The sequence below is a fragment of the Rhinoderma darwinii genome, chromosome 6, assembly GCF_050947455.1.
Source record: "Rhinoderma darwinii isolate aRhiDar2 chromosome 6, aRhiDar2.hap1, whole genome shotgun sequence".
Taxonomy (NCBI): Eukaryota; Metazoa; Chordata; class Amphibia; order Anura; family Rhinodermatidae; genus Rhinoderma; species Rhinoderma darwinii.
The window spans coordinates 928,979-944,776 of NC_134692.1; the positions used below are offsets into that span (position 1 = coordinate 928,979).

General features: G+C 48.0%; 1 protein-coding gene across 3 annotated transcripts in view; it reads left to right on the forward strand.

Annotated features, from left to right (window-relative positions):
* Positions 1–15,798, forward strand: part of CCDC93 (CCC complex scaffolding subunit CCDC93) — a 49,511-nt gene that overhangs the window by 22,674 nt on the left and 11,039 nt on the right. For all 3 annotated transcript variants that reach the window (XM_075828978.1, XM_075828980.1, XM_075828979.1), the window contains 12 exons: positions 1,859–1,959; positions 2,764–2,800; positions 7,702–7,785; positions 7,921–7,971; positions 8,214–8,300; positions 8,402–8,518; positions 9,333–9,395; positions 9,596–9,669; positions 10,516–10,597; positions 10,729–10,800; positions 10,892–10,963; positions 13,588–13,696. In XM_075828978.1, coding sequence (XP_075685093.1) covers positions 1,859–1,959; positions 2,764–2,800; positions 7,702–7,785; positions 7,921–7,971; positions 8,214–8,300; positions 8,402–8,518; positions 9,333–9,395; positions 9,596–9,669; positions 10,516–10,597; positions 10,729–10,800; positions 10,892–10,963; positions 13,588–13,696 — 949 coding nt within the window. The remainder of the gene's footprint in view (positions 1–1,858; positions 1,960–2,763; positions 2,801–7,701; positions 7,786–7,920; positions 7,972–8,213; positions 8,301–8,401; positions 8,519–9,332; positions 9,396–9,595; positions 9,670–10,515; positions 10,598–10,728; positions 10,801–10,891; positions 10,964–13,587; positions 13,697–15,798) is intronic.

The window sequence follows — 15,798 nt, forward strand, 5'->3', positions numbered from 1 at the left end:
GATTTGAACCTCACGTCTCAGATAATGTGGTCTACACAGGAATCCTCCCTTTCCATCAACCTGCTGGAGTTGAGAGCAGTCTTGCTTTGCCTACTGCACTGGACATCCAGTGCGACTTCAAACAGACAAGGCCATTTCTTATCTCCATCACCAAGGCGGCACTCGCAGCTCGCACTCTGGAGCTCAGACACGGCCGGCGCCTCCATGCATCGCTCCCGCATTGGCGCTCTATCCCGGCTGCAGACAGCAGCACTCGCACCGTGACTGTGATGGTCGCGGCCGCAAGGATTCTGGCCTGGGTGGAAGCTCCCGTTCCTGCTCTGATGGCACTAAACATTACTGGGGTCGACAACTAGGTCGCTGACTTTCTCAGTGGTGAAAAGGTGGATTGTGGGGTGTGATCTCTAAACCAGGAGGTTCTTGACCAGATATGTCCCAGATGGGACCTGATGGCTTCCAGGTTTAATATGTCCGGTTCTCTGGTTTTCGGGGGACGAAGCAGAGGGCTGTGCCGAGGACTCTCTGTGCCGTGGACAGACTTCAGGCTCCGGTACGTCGTTTAACTGCATGGCTGAGGCCACTGTTCTGGAAGCTCGTGCTTGGTCTCCGAGTGTTACTCTCGCTATGCTCAATGCCAGGAAGCCGCCTTCAGCCCGTGCTTTTGTTTGTGTGAGAATCGCTATCTTACCCCCTTGCGTTTTTTCTCCAGAATTTTTTCTTTTCTGTAGTGTCGTGGATCAAGTTGTGCAGGGCGGCCACGTGGTCTCCTCTTACACTTTGGTCACGTTCCCTCAGGTGGGCACATTTTGCCTCTGCAGGCGCTTCCTTGGGTCACAAGGTCTTGCAGGGATCTGTGAAATAGCTGACCATGTCCTGTCTTCTGTTCTCACCCCTGGGGACTTCTCTAGGACACCCATATTAGTGTCCCCCAATGTAACGAACGGAAAACCAGGATTAAATTCCTTCCTTGTCCAGTTATTGGGGGACACAACTTCCACCCATTGTATTTTCCGGGTTTTTTGTTGTCAGTTTGAGGATTCCCCTCTGTGGTTTGACGTTCCTCTCTTACCTTGTATCTGCTTCTCTTACTGCTTGTGGACAGACTGAACAGCTCCGTGTCTGTGGGCGGGGCATATCTTGTAGGAGGAGCCACTCTTTAATTTTAGTGTCAAGCCCCCTAGTGGCAACAGCATGTACCCACGGTCTGTGTCCCCAAATGAACGGGACGAGAGGATGTTACGGTGACGACTAAAAAAAATCCTGTTTTCTCACTTGTTCATTCTTAATCCAGAATGTATCCTGCTAAAAAACCTGATTCTCGATCTGTAAATTGGAACTTTCTACCCCCCCCCCCATGCCTATAATGTTGCTGGTTTTACCCTGCACTCGGTACGACAGTCCCGGCGGCTTCAGTCCCGGCGGCCGTCCGTCCTTCATTTCTGCACATTCTGCCTGTCCAATCACTGGTTATCTCTGTAGAGCGAGGGGGATGGGCAGCGGTGGAGATGTCGGGATAATTATCTGCTCGTCCCCACCCATAGTCTAAACATTTGTCAACCAATCGCATTGATCCAGTAATGTCTCCAGTCACATCCAGAGCTGCTGATTTCCTGTGATCTGCTCACCCTCCTACAGTAGTAGGGAAAACTATCCGTCCCACAATGCAGTTCAGCAGAATGCGGGGCGTTCACACCCAATCGCTATAAGAAGACTAAAGTAACAAATGGGCGTCAGACTAAGGGTAGGAGACGGATACGGGCGTCAATATGAGCGTTCAAGGGGGAGAGTGGAATTTATTAATATTCGCGCCTCCCGGACGCCAGATTCCCGGTTTTGAGAACTTCTGTCCTGTCCTCAGGATATCTACAAGCCCTGCAGGAGATACAAGCGGCAGGAGGACGCGGTGGAGCTGACGGATGAGGACTCGCGTGTTCACTCCACCCTCCTGGAATACGGCAGGTAACACGCCAGGGGGATGGGGTCGCTGCCATTACTGCGGAGTGCTCTGGAAGGTCCACCCCCCCACCGGGTTCACATAGTTTTCTCCCCTCAGCCTTGTCTAATATTGCGGAGTACTGACCTCTGCATGTCAGACAATCGATCACATCTGCATGAGGCGGCGCCTGATTTCTGTGTCTGGGCGCCGCGGGTCATTTATCCTGTGAATATCCGATTATTACACACGGGTCCAGGGGAACGGCAGTCCGAGCTGATGATTTTAGTGTAATAACTGATAACGAGGCGTGCCGTGTAGTCGCTGATAACAAGGCGTGGGAGGCGCGCCGTGTAGTCCCTTACGAGGCGTGCCGTGTAGTCCCTTATGAGGCGATCGGTGTAGTCCCTTATGAGGCGATCGGTGTAGTCCCTTATGAGGCGATCGGTGTAGTCCCTTATGAGGCGATCGGTGTAGTCCCTTATGAGGCGATCGGTGTAGTCCCTTATGAGGCGATCGGTGTAGTCCCTTATGAGGCGATCGGTGTAGTCCCTTATGAGGCGCGGCGTGTAGTCCCTTATGAGGCGATCGGTGTAGTCCCTTATGAGGCGCGGCGTGTAGTCCCTTATGAGGCGCGGCGTGTAGTCCCTTATGAGGCGCGGCGTGTAGTCCCTTATGAGGCGCGGCGTGTAGTCCCTTATGAGGCGCGCCGTGTTATGTCTTGTCATGTGACTGGAACGGGGCAGATACGAGTTACTGGTCTTGCGGTTTTGGTTTGGAGCTCTGCGTCTTCTATTCTCTGCAAGATTCTTATTTTTTATTTATTGCAGGAGATACGGAACCAGCAAACCTGGAAAGATGGAGAAGGTCTGGTCATTACCTTTCCTATGGATGGCTTGATATACTAGATTTTGAGAGCGGTGATGTCACCTGATTTATAATATAGCATTCTATGTAGATAGCAGTGATAGTCGTTATATCATACAGCAGTGATATCTGGAGAGCGGTGATGTCACTGCTGTATAATATAACTGATATCTGGAGAGCGGTGATGTCACTGCTGTATAATATAACTGATATCTGGAGAGTGGTGATGTCACTGCTGTATAATATAACTGATATCTGGAGAGCGGTGATGTCACTGCTGTATAATATAACTGGTATCTGGAGAGCGGTGATGTCACTTCTGTATAATATAACTGATATCTGGAGAGTGGTGATGTCACTGCTGTATAATATATCTGGAGAGTGGTGATGTCACTGCTGTATAATATATCTGGAGAGAGGTGATGTCATTGCTGTATAATATAACTGATATCTGGAGAGCGGTGATGTCACTGCTGTATAATATAACTGATATCTGGAGAGCGGTGATGTCACTGCTGTATAATATAACTGATATCTGGAGAGTGGTGATGTCACTGCTGTATAATATAACTGATATCTGGAGAGCGGTGATGTCACTGCTGTATAATATAACTGGTATCTGGAGAGCGGTGATGTCACTTCTGTATAATATAACTGATATCTGGAGAGTGGTGATGTCACTGCTGTATAATATAACTTATATCTGGAGAGCCGGTGATGTCACTGCTGTATAATATAACTGATATCTGGAGAGCGGTGATGTCACTGCTGTATAATATAACTGATATCTGGAGAGCGGTGATGTCACTGCTGTATAATATAACTGATATCTGGAGAGTGGTGATGTCACTGCTGTATAATATAATATATCTGGAGAGCGGTGATGTCACTGCTGTATAATATAACTGATATCTGGAGAGCGGTGATGTCACTGCTGTATAATATAATATATCTGGAGAGCGGTGATGTCACTGCTGTATAATATAATATATCTGGAGAGCGGTGATGTCACTGCTGTATAATATAACTGATATCTGGAGAGCGGTGATGTCACTGCTGTATAATATAACTGATATCTGGAGAGTGGTGATGTCACTGCTGTATAATATAACTTATATCTGGAGAGCGGTGATGTCACTGCTGTATAATATAACTGATATCTGGAGAGCGGTGATGTCACTGCTGTATAATATAACTGATATCTGGAGAGCGGTGATGTCACTGCTGTATAATATAACTTCTATATGGAGAGCGGTGATGTCACTGCTGTATAATATAACTGATATCTGGAGAGCGGTGATGTCACTGCTGTATAATATAACTGATATCTGGAGAGCGGTGATGTCACTGCTGTATAATATATCTGGAGAGCGGTGATGTCACTGCTGTATAATATAACTGGTATCTGGAGAGCGGTGATGTCACTGCTGTATAATATAACTGATATCTGGAGAGCGGTGATGTCACTGCTGTATAATATAACTGATATCTGGAGAGCGGTGATATCACTGCTGTATAATATAACTTATATCTGGAGAGCGGTGATGTCACTGCTGTATAATATAACTGATATCTGGAGAGCGGTGATGTCACTGCTGTATAATATAACTGATATCTGGAGAGCGGTGATGTCACTGCTGTATAATATAACTGATATCTGGAGAGCGGTGATGTCACTGCTGTATAATATAACCGATATCTGGAGAGCGGTGATGTCACTGCTGTATAATATATCTGGAGAGCGGTGATGTCACTGCTGTATAATATAACTGATATCTGGAGAGCGGTGATGTCACTGCTGTATAATATATCTGATATCTGGAGAGCGGTGATGTCACTGCTGTATAATATAACTTATATCTGGAGAGCGGTGATGTCACTGTATAATATAACTGATATCTGGAGAGCGGTGATGTCACTGCTGTATAATATAACTGATATCTGGAGAGCGGTGATATCACCTGATTTATAATATAGCATTCTATGTAGATAGCAGTGATAGTCGTTATATCATACAGCAGTGATATCTGGAGAGCGGTGATGTCACTGCTGTATAATATAACATATATCTGGAGAGAGGTGATGTCACTGCTGTATAATATAATATATCTGGAGAGCGGTGATATCACTGCTGTATAATATAACTGATATCTGGAGAGCGGTGATGTCACTGCTGTATAATATAACTGATATCTGGAGAGCGGTGATGTCACTGCTGTATAATATAATATATCTGGAGAGCGGTGATGTCACTGCTGTATAGTATAACATATATCTGGAGAGAGGTGATGTCACTGCTGTATAATATAACTGATATCTGGAGAGCGGTGATGTCACTGCTGTATAATATAACTGATATCTGGAGAGTGGTGATGTCACTGCTGTATAATATAACTTATATCTGGAGAGCGGTGATGTCACTGCTGTATAATATAACCGATATCTGGAGAGCGGTGATGTCACTGCTGTATAATATAACTGATATCTGGAGAGCGGTGATGTCACTGCTGTATAATATAACTTATATCTGGAGAGCGGTGATGTCACTGCTGTATAATATAACTGATATCTGGAGAGCGGTGATGTCACTGCTGTATAATATAACTTATATCTGGAGAGCGGTGATGTCACTGCTGTATAATATAACTGATATCTGGAGAGTGGTGATGTCACTGCTGTATAATATAACTGATATCTGGAGAGCGGTGATGTCACTGCTGTATAATATAACTGATATCTGGGGAGCGGTGATGTCACTGCTGTATAATATAATATATCTGGAGAGCGGTGATGTCACTGCTGTATAATATAACTTCTATATGGAGAGCGGTGATGTCACTGCTGTATAATATAACTGATATCTGGAGAGCGGTGATGTCACTGCTGTATAATATAATATATCTGGAGAGCGGTGATATCACTGCTGTATAATATATCTGGAGAGCGGTGATGTCACTGCTGTATAATATAACTGATATCTGGAGAGCGGTGATGTCACTGCTGTATAATATATCTGATATCTGGAGAGCGGTGATGTCACTGCTGTATAATATAACTGATATCTGGAGAGCGGTGATGTCACTGCTGTATAATATATCTGATATCTGGAGAGCGGTGATGTCACTGCTGTATAATATAACTTATATCTGGGGAGCGGTGATGTCACTGCTGTATAATATAACTGATATCTGGAGAGCGGTGATGTCACTGCTGTATAATATAACTTATATCTGGAGAGCGGTGATGTCACTGCTGTATAATATAACTGATATCTGGAGAGCGGTGATGTCACTGCTGTATAATATAACTGATATCTGGGGAGCGGTGATGTCACTGCTGTATAATATAACTTATATCTGGAGAGCGGTGATATCACTGCTGTATAATATAACTAATATCTGGAGAGCGGTGATGTCACTGCTGTATAATATAACTGATATCTGGAGGACGGTGATGTCACTGCTGTATAATATATCTGGAGAGCGGTGATGTCACTGCTGTATAATATAATATATCTGGAGAGCGGTGATGTCACTGCTGTATAATATAACTGATATCTGGAGAGCGGTGATGTCACTGCTGTATAATATATCTTATATCTGGAGAGCGGTGATGTCACTGCTGTATAATATATCTGGAGAGCGGTGATGTCACTGCTGTATAATATAACTGATATCTGGAGAGCGGTGATGTCACTGCTGTATAATATAACTGATATCTGGAGAGCGGTGATGTCACTGCTGTATAATATATCTGGGGAGCGGTGATGTCACTGCTGTATAATATAACTGATATCTGGAGAGCGGTGATGTCACTGCTGTATAATATAACTGATATCTGGAGAGCGGTGATGTCACTGCTGTATAATATATCTTATATCTGGAGAGCGGTGATGTCACTCCTGTATAATATAACTGATATCTGGAGAGTGGTGATGTCACTGCTGTATAATATAACTTATATCTGGAGAGCGGTGATGTCACTGCTGTATAATATAACTGATATCTGGAGAGCGGTGATGTCACTGCTGTATAATATAACTGATATCTGGAGAGCGGTGATGTCACTGCTGTATAATATAACCGATATCTGGAGAGCGGTGATGTCACTGCTGTATAATATAACTGATATCTGGAGAGCGGTGATGTCACTGCTGTATAATATAACTGATATCTGGAGAGCGGTGATGTCACTGCTGTATAATATAACTGATATCTGGAGGGCGGTGATGTCACTGCTGTATAATATAACTGATATCTGGAGAGCGGTGATGTCACTCCTGTATAATATAATATATCTGGAGGGCGGTGCTGTATAATATAACTGATATAGCCTTGATTTCATTAAATCACCTTTACTTGATACATCGTTTGCTTATTGCTTTCCCGTGCAGCAGCGCCTTGGAGACTCCAATTTTTTTCTGTATATCAGCACTGCTGTATAATATTACTGATATCTGGAGAGCGGTGATGTCACTCCTGTATAATATAATATATCTGGAGAGCGGTGATGTCACTGCTGTATAATATAACTTCTATATGGAGAGCGGTGATGTCACTGCTGTATAATATAACTGATATCTGGAGAGCGGTGATGTCACTGCTGTATAATATTACTGATATCTGGAGAGCGGTGATGTCACTGCTGTATAATATAATATATCTGGAGAGCGGTGATGTCACTGCTGTATAATATAACTGATATCTGGAGAGCGGTGATGTCACTGCTGTATAATATTACTGATATCTGGAGAGCGGTGATGTCACTGCTGTATAATATTACTGATATCTGGAGGGCGCTGATGTCACTCCTGTATAATATAATATATCTGGAGAGCGGTGATGTCACTGCTGTATAATATAACTGATATACATTTTTCCTTACGCTTTTATTATTCGCAGCCGGAGGATCAGAAACTGGCGCTCCCATCTGGAAGTGTCAAAGGAGACATCAAGGACGAGGAGGAGCTTCAGGCGCAGGAGGAAGTAAGTGATTTCCTTCTACTCTTCATAAAGTAAGGGCGTGCGTTTTTTTGGTGCGTCTTATGGCAACGCGGCAAAACCGCGGTGTGAATACACCCTGACCTAACGATGTTCTCCTTTTATTTTTCTGTGGAAAAGCTCCGCATCAAGACCTTAATGACAGGGATGGCGGCCATGGACCTGGAGCAGGTGAGGGGTGGGCGGAGCCTGATGCAGGATTATAATAGGCATTGACACCGCCTCCATGTACATAGTAGCGACTGGCGTATCGCTAAATGTTCTATTGTACTGCTGCATCATGTGATGGGGGTTGTACGTGGGTTTATTGGGGAGGAGCCTGTTATCGGGGTGTATGATGTGGTTGAAGTGGAGTATAATGGCGATTAACCTCGCTAAGAGATGACGTCACCTTGTGTTTTGACCTTTTTTAGGGTCGTCTGACGGCCAGCACGGTCGGACAGATTGTGGGATTACAGTCGTGTGAGATAAAGCAGATGGTGTCGGAGTACGCGGAGAAGGTCAGTGTCCCAGCAGTAGGTGGAGGGACGTTCAGTGGACGCAGCTGGTTTTTGTCGCGCTCACCTGATGGCAGCATTGACTCCACCTCTCTGTCACCCAGCAATCAGAGCTTAGCGCGGAGGAGCGACCAGAGCACATGGGGCCTGCGCAGCAACATCGCAGGAAGTTGGCGGCTCTCAACAAGCAGATCACACAGAGAACTAAAGTCCTGGAGCAGGTACAACATGGCTGCTAATGTTTGTGGTTTGATATGTAAAGAACATCTGCAGGGTCTCACCCAACTTCCCCAGACTCCTGAATGGTGGATCTGCCGACCTCAACAGCCGTACCGGAGCAGCGGATAAAAGAACTACACAGATAAGCTAGTAGGAGTGCGGAGCTGACAAACAGCCCTCATATCTCAGCTCCCCTAGGAGCAATTTTGAGTACTGAGACCTTATTGGGGTCCATTACCGTCTCAGCGGGCGTCTTCGGGTTCTGGGTGAAGTTTGAGGGGTTCAGGGTGCAATGGGCGGAGGCTGTTGTTTCAGCGATGGCTAAGGACAGATTTTCTTTTATTTAGTTATCCGTTTCAGACTTGCACGAATAAGAAATATTCCGCATATGTTTAGTGGTAGCGATCCGTGCGTCTCGAGGACGCGTCCTGTAAAAGCTTAGGAATAACGGCCTGGAATTATAACGCCTCAGTGGTGTCGCTGTGTTTTCCTGTGATTCCTCGATCGTTGTCTTGTTGCTCGTGTGACCGGATGTCGCTGTGTTTTCCTGTGATTCCTCGATGGTCGTCTTGTTTCTCGTGTGACCGGATGTCGCTGTGTTTTCCTGTGATTCCTCGATGGTCGTCTTGTTGCTCGTGTGACAGGATGTCGCTGTGTTTTCCTGTGATTCCTCGGTGGTCGTCTTGTTTCTCGGGTGACCGGATGTCGCTGTGTTTTCCTGTGATTCCTCGGTGGTCGTCTTGTTTCTCGGGTGACCGGATGTCGCTGTGATTCCCTTTTTTCTTAAATTGATATAAATCTTCTCTGTGATTTCAGTGGAAGTTAAAATCCTCTGAGCTGCAGTCAGAATGTGAAAATGCAAAGAAGAAGTTGTCAGAGGTAAGAGTGCCCAGGATACTGGCCAACAACTTCTGCCCCTTCCCTGCCAATGTATTCCTGTACCACTGTCCTGCTGTCCCGCCCCCCATCCTCTCCTCCACCAACTTCTGCGCCGCTCCTCCTGACTTTGTAAATTAGTGCCCCGCAGCTGCTGCCCTATGCCCTGCCCCCTTCACCATCTTTTGCGTTTACTTCTGCAGGTTATAAATTACAGTGAGAAGTTGGATGAGGAGATGTTGGTGCTGGAGAAGTTGGAGTCCACAGCAGATCCAAGGTGGGTTATGAGCAACTGGTTAAGTCTTGTTATCTAACACAGGGAGGGGTTGTCTTGGGAGGTTTGGTGATATCACAGGGTGGGAGGGGTTGTCTTGGGAGGTTTGGTGATATCACAGGATGGGAGGGGTTGTCTTGGGAGGTTTGGTGATATCACAGGGTGGGAGGGGTTGTCTTGGGAGGTTTGGTGATGTCACAGAGTGGGAGGGGTTGTCTTGGGAGGTTTGGTGATATCACAGGATGGGAGGGGTTGTCTTGGGAGGTTTGATATCACAGGGTGGGAGGGGTTGTCTTGGGAGGTTTAGTGATGTCACAGAGTGGGAGGGGTTGTCTTGGGAGGTTTGGTGATATCACAGGATGGGAGGGGTTGTCTTGGGAGGTTTGATATCACAGGGTGGGAGGGGTTGTCTTGGGAGGTTTAGTGATGTCACAGGGTGGGAGGGGTTGTCTTGGGAGGTTTGGTGATGTCACAGAGTGGGAGGGGTTGTCTTGGGAGGTTTGGTTATATCACAGAGTGGGAGGGGTTGTTTTGGGAGGTTTGGTGAGATCACAGGATGGGAGGGGTTGTCTTGGGAGGTTTGGTGATATCACAGGGTGGGAGGGGTTGTCTTGGGAGGTTTGGTGATATCACAGAGTGGGAGGGGTTGTTTTGGGAGGTTTGGTGAGATCACAGGATGGGAGGGGTTGTCTTGGGAGTCTTTATTTTGACCTCATGCTGTGTTGATCATGGAAATATAGAATGATGAGAAGAATCCCGTTGCTGTAGATGTTCGCCTATTTTTCTTAATGTCTGGTTTCCGTGTCCTCGTATTTGGTGCTGCGCTGTGTAATGTTGATGTGTCTGCAGCATTTTACAGAAACTCCGAGCTCTGGTGGCCATGAACGAGAGTCTGAAGTCTCAGGAGCAGCAGTTCCGGGCGCACTGCCGGGTGAGAAGTTTGTGGTATCTTTGCACCCCACAGACTACAATCTAAAATAAGACTGTACCCCCCCCCCCCCCCCATATGTTCACTGCCACCCCGACAGACCTGGAATAACCTTTATACTGTGGTGTCTGCAGGAGGAGATGACCCGTCTGCAGCAGAACATTGAGACCCTTAATGCTGAGATGGCAGAGAGCGGGGAGGAGGAGGTGATGTGTGATAAGCGGTGGCACAGGGATGTGGGGTCTGGGAGCCGCTGCTCTAAACTGTTGGGATCATGTTGTGTCTTGTGTTTTTCAGGAGAGATCTTCATTGTTTGAACAGCAGCACAGAGCGGAGCGTGAGAAACTGCAGAAGATCCGGCTCCTCCTGGTGAGTGATGAATGGGGCCACTGCCGGGGGGCTGAAGACCCCTACATCCCCCTCACTGTGTCTGGCCTCTGCTATAAGGGGACTGTGACCCTTTCATAAAACTTGTCCTGCGGCCTGATGGGGCTGAGAACCATTTTAGATGTAACTTGAAGCTTCAGTTACTACACGAGCGTGGCCGGGGCTTCAGACACTGCTCAAAAAAAGGGAACGCTTGAGCATCTGAGTGTAGCGCAAAGTCAATTAAACTTTGGGGATCTCAATCTGTCCAGTTAAGAAACATAAGCCATTGGGAATCCATTTCAACTGCTTTGGGGGCAAATGAAAGTGACCACAGGTGCTTTAAAGAGTCATCCGCAAGACCACACCCAAAAAAGGGGAATGTAGGTGGTTCCGCTCTGCTTATCCTTCCTGACAATCTTCTCTAGTTTTGCCGGAGTCCTTGTCACTACTGGTCGCATGAGGCGGGACCTGCCGCCCATTCAGGTTGTCCAGCTCCTCTAGATGGTTTTCTGTCTTCCAGCACAGTCAAGAGCCACGAGGAGAGCTGGACAGGGCCGTGAAAGGGCGTCAGCCCATCAGCAGGACCGGTGTCCGCTACTTTGTGCAAGGAGGAAGAGGCGGAGCGATGTCGGAGCCCTACAACATGACCTCCGGTGGCTACCGTTGTGCCTGCCAAGCTGCCAGAACAGACTCCATGAGGGTGGAAAGAGGGACCGCAGTCCTGTAGTGGGACCTGAGCTCGCAGCCTCCAGCTTGAGAACACCAGAATGGGCAGGTCCACCATTGGTTCTCTTCACACTGAGCGCGTAAAGGAGCCTGGAGACGACGTGGTGAAGGTTCTGCTGCGGTTTGGCGATGGGTCGGTGATGGTCTGGGGAGGCACATTCTCGGAGGGTCGCGCATTTCCTGATAGCCAATGTTACACTGACCGCTGTTCGCTACGAGATGAAATCGCCATTGTCCGACCTTGAGCTGGTGGAGAACAAAGCCCGGCCTCGTGGGTCGCGAGCGTGTAGGCAATTCATGGAAGACTGCGGTATTGATGCCAGTGACGGGCCCTCGCGTTCTCCAGACCTGAATGATCACCTCTGGGACATTATAAATCGGTGCCTCCGGACTGTCCAGAAGCTCGGGATGTCCTGATCCAGGTCTAGGAGGAGATATCCAGGACCGTCTTCAGGAGGCTGCTCAGATGTTACCGGGAGTGCGTGGAGGGCGCAGTCACTGCTGGGTCACATGACAGTCACACACACGGGATCCGCCTGTGACTTCAAGGTTTTCGGGGAGACTTGGACGCCCTCAGTTGATGATTTTGGTTTCCGTATTTCGCTGACACAACATTTAGTACCAACAAATTGAACAAAAGATTCAAGTTTAAAATGTTTACGGACATAAATTGTGAGATCTGATGAGGGGTTTAGTGTTTCCTTCAGGTTTCTTTTCAGGGATTTAACAGTTAATGTTTAATGCTCCAAAAAGTGAACGGATTTGACGCCGATTGTTCCAGTCGGTGTTTTTGGTGTGGACGGCCGATGTAGAGCGTTCACGTTACTTGTGAGCTGCTTGAGATGGTTGTCCTGGATGTCGCGCCTTCCTCCCCCCACATTAGATCTGCCCCTCTTCTCAATTTGTCACATTGTAGCCGGGTCGCTCTGAGGCTTTGATGGGTTCAGTAATGGCTTCTTTTTATTGGTTTCCTCCCATATCGGCCCGCTGTGTATAGAGCTCTGGAGATTGGTGACCCTCCCAGCGCCGCACCCACAGGACTCTGCAGCTCTTTTGTCCATCCGGTGGCTTCCGTCACACGTCTCCTCGCTCTGGCGCTCCGTTTTGAGGGACCGCTGGGTCCTGGCAGTGCTAAACATACGGTGCCGAATTTTCTAACTAGGATATCCAGAAAATAGAAAAAAAGGAGGAAAACCTGCAGCTCACCGATCCTGCGCCTCGAACAAGCACTTTGCTCGGATCCCCGTGACGGCCCACGTAGGTAATGTAGAAGAGAGGAATGATCCAGCGCGGTGTCGGGGCAAAAGGTACACGACGTTCCCACCTCTATCCATAGAAGAATAATATTAAAATGGAAAGAGTCGCAGTCTCCAGGTGGTGGTGATGCAGGCAAATGCCAGAGCCTACGCGTTTCGAGCACCGACCGTGTTCTTATTCATGGAAAAAATCCACGTTGAGACTGCGACTCCTTCCATTTTAATATTATTCTTCCATCGATAGAGGTGGGAACGTCGTGTCGCTTTTGCCCCGACACCGCGCTGGATCGTTCCTCTCTCCTCGGATATCCAGACACGCAGAGATTATTGTGCCGCCGCTGCCTGCCTTGTGCTCGTCTTCGTCTTCATTTTTTGGGCAGTATCTTTCACGTGTTTATATTTGAAGCTTGAACTGAATAAATAAAAGTATTTGACAAATAATGGATTTTGAGTTTGACAATTTTCTATCAGAGCGATCACAAATCTGCTGCCTGGAACAATCTGAGCGTGGAGTTTCCAGACAAGTCTGTGGCGTCTTCAGGGGTTGAATACTTTGCCAGTCGCTGTATAATGATTGGCCAGAAGCCGCGTCTTAATGTCCACATGATCCGGTATCTAAACTTGTGTTCTTTAAATCATTAGGCTCGAAGGAATCGGGAAATCGCTATTCTACAGCGCAAAATCGATGAGGTGCCAAGCCGAGCGGAGCTGACGCAATATCAGAAGAGGTTCATTGAGCTCTATGGACAAGGTATTTTATGTGGTGGCAGCGGGACGTCCGGCATTCTCATTTATGTTTGGGTGCGCCGGGGGCTGTGTGGGAAACGGACATGACCTGAAAGCGCATGACAAGAAAACCTCCCGTCCCTCCGGTGCAGCTCTAGATGTAACTGGTGGTGGAGCCACAAATCTTGGGTGGAACCTGCAGTTTTTTTTTTAGTCTTCTCTCCGTCTCCTTTTGTGGCGTGGATGTCACATAAAGGTTTATCCATAAAGACGGCAGCAGGAGAGGGGGTACAGGCTGCAGGCAGGAGAGGGGGTACAGGCTGCTGGGAGGTGACACTGTCCTCTAATAACATATATTACAGAGAGGCTGCAGGCAGGAGAGGGGTACAGGCTGCTGGAGGGTGAGGGGGTGACACTGTCCTCTAATAACATATATTACAGAGGCTGCAGGCAGGAGAGGGGGTACAGGCTGCTGGAAGGTGAGGAGGTGACACTGTCCTCTAATAACATATATTACAGAGGCTGCAGGCAGGAGAGGGGTACAGGCTGCTGGAAGGTGAGGAGGTGACACTGTCCTCTAATAACATATATTACAGAGGCTGCAGGCAGGAGAGGGGGGTACAGGCTGCTGGAAGGTGAGGAGGTGACACTGTCCTCTAATAACATATATTACAGAGGCTGCAGGCAGGAGAGGGGGTACAGGCTGCTGGAAGGTGAGGAGGTGACACTGTCCTCTAATAACATATATTACAGAGAGGCTGCAGGCAGGAGAGGGGGTACAGGCTGCTGGAAGGTGAGGAGATGACACTGTCCTCTAATAACATATATTACAGAGGCTGCAGGCAGGAGAGGGGTACAGGCTGCTGGAAGGTGAGGGGGTGACACTGTCCTCTAATAACATATATTACAGAGGCTGCAGGCAGGAGAGGGGGTACAGGCTGCTGGAAGGTGAGGAGGTGACACTGTCCTCTAATAACATATATTACAGGGGCTGCAGGCAGGAGAGGGGTACAGGCTGCTGGAAGGTGAGAGGTGACACTGTCCTCTAATAACATATATTACAGAGGCTGCAGGCAGGAGAGGGGTACAGGCTGCTGGAAGGTGAGGAGGTGACACTGTCCTCTAATAACATATATTACAGAGGCTGCAGGCAGGAGAGGGGGTACAGGCTGCTGGAAGGTGAGGGGGTGACACTGTCCTCTAATAACATATATTACAGAGGCTGCAGGCAGGAGAGGGGGTACAGGCTGCTGGAAGGTGAGGGGGTGACACTGTCCTCTAATAACATATATTACAGAGAGGCTGCAGGCAGGAGAGGGGGTACAGGCTGCTGGAAGGTGAGGAGGTGACACTGTCCTCTAATAACATATATTACAGAGAGGCTGCAGGCAGGAGAGGGGGTACAGGCTGCTGGAAGGTGAGGAGGGGACACTGTCCTCTAATAACATATATTACAGGGGCTGCAGGCAGGAGAGGGGGTACAGGCTGCTGGAAGGTGAGGAGGTGACACTGTCCTCTAATAACATATATTACAGAGGCTGCAGGCAGGAGAGGGGGTACAGGCTGCTGGAAGGTGAGGAGGAGACACTGTCCCCTAATAACATATATTACAGGGGCTGCAGGCAGGAGAGGGGGTACAGGCTGCTGGAAGGTGAGGAGATGACACTGTCCTCTAATAACATATATTACAGAGGCTGCAGGCAGGAGAGGGGTACAGGCTGCTGGAAGGTGAGGAGATGACACTGTCATCTAATAACATATATTACAGAGGCTGCAGGCAGGAGAGGGGGTACAGGCTGCTGGAAGGTGAGGAGGTGACACTGTCCTCTAATAACATATATTACAGAGGCTGCAGGCAGGAGAGGGGGTACAGGCTGCTGGAAGGTGGGGAGGTGACACTGTCCTCTAATAACATATATTACAGAGGCTGCAGGCAGGAGAGGGGGTACAGGCTGCTGGAAGGTGAGGAGGTGACACTGTCCTCTAATAACATATATTACAGAGGCTGCAGGCAGGAGAGGGGGTACAGGCTGCTGGAAGGTGAGGAGGTGACACTGTCCTCTAATAACATATATTACAGAGGCTGCAGGCAGGAGAGGGGTACAGGCTGCTGGAAGGTGAGGAGGT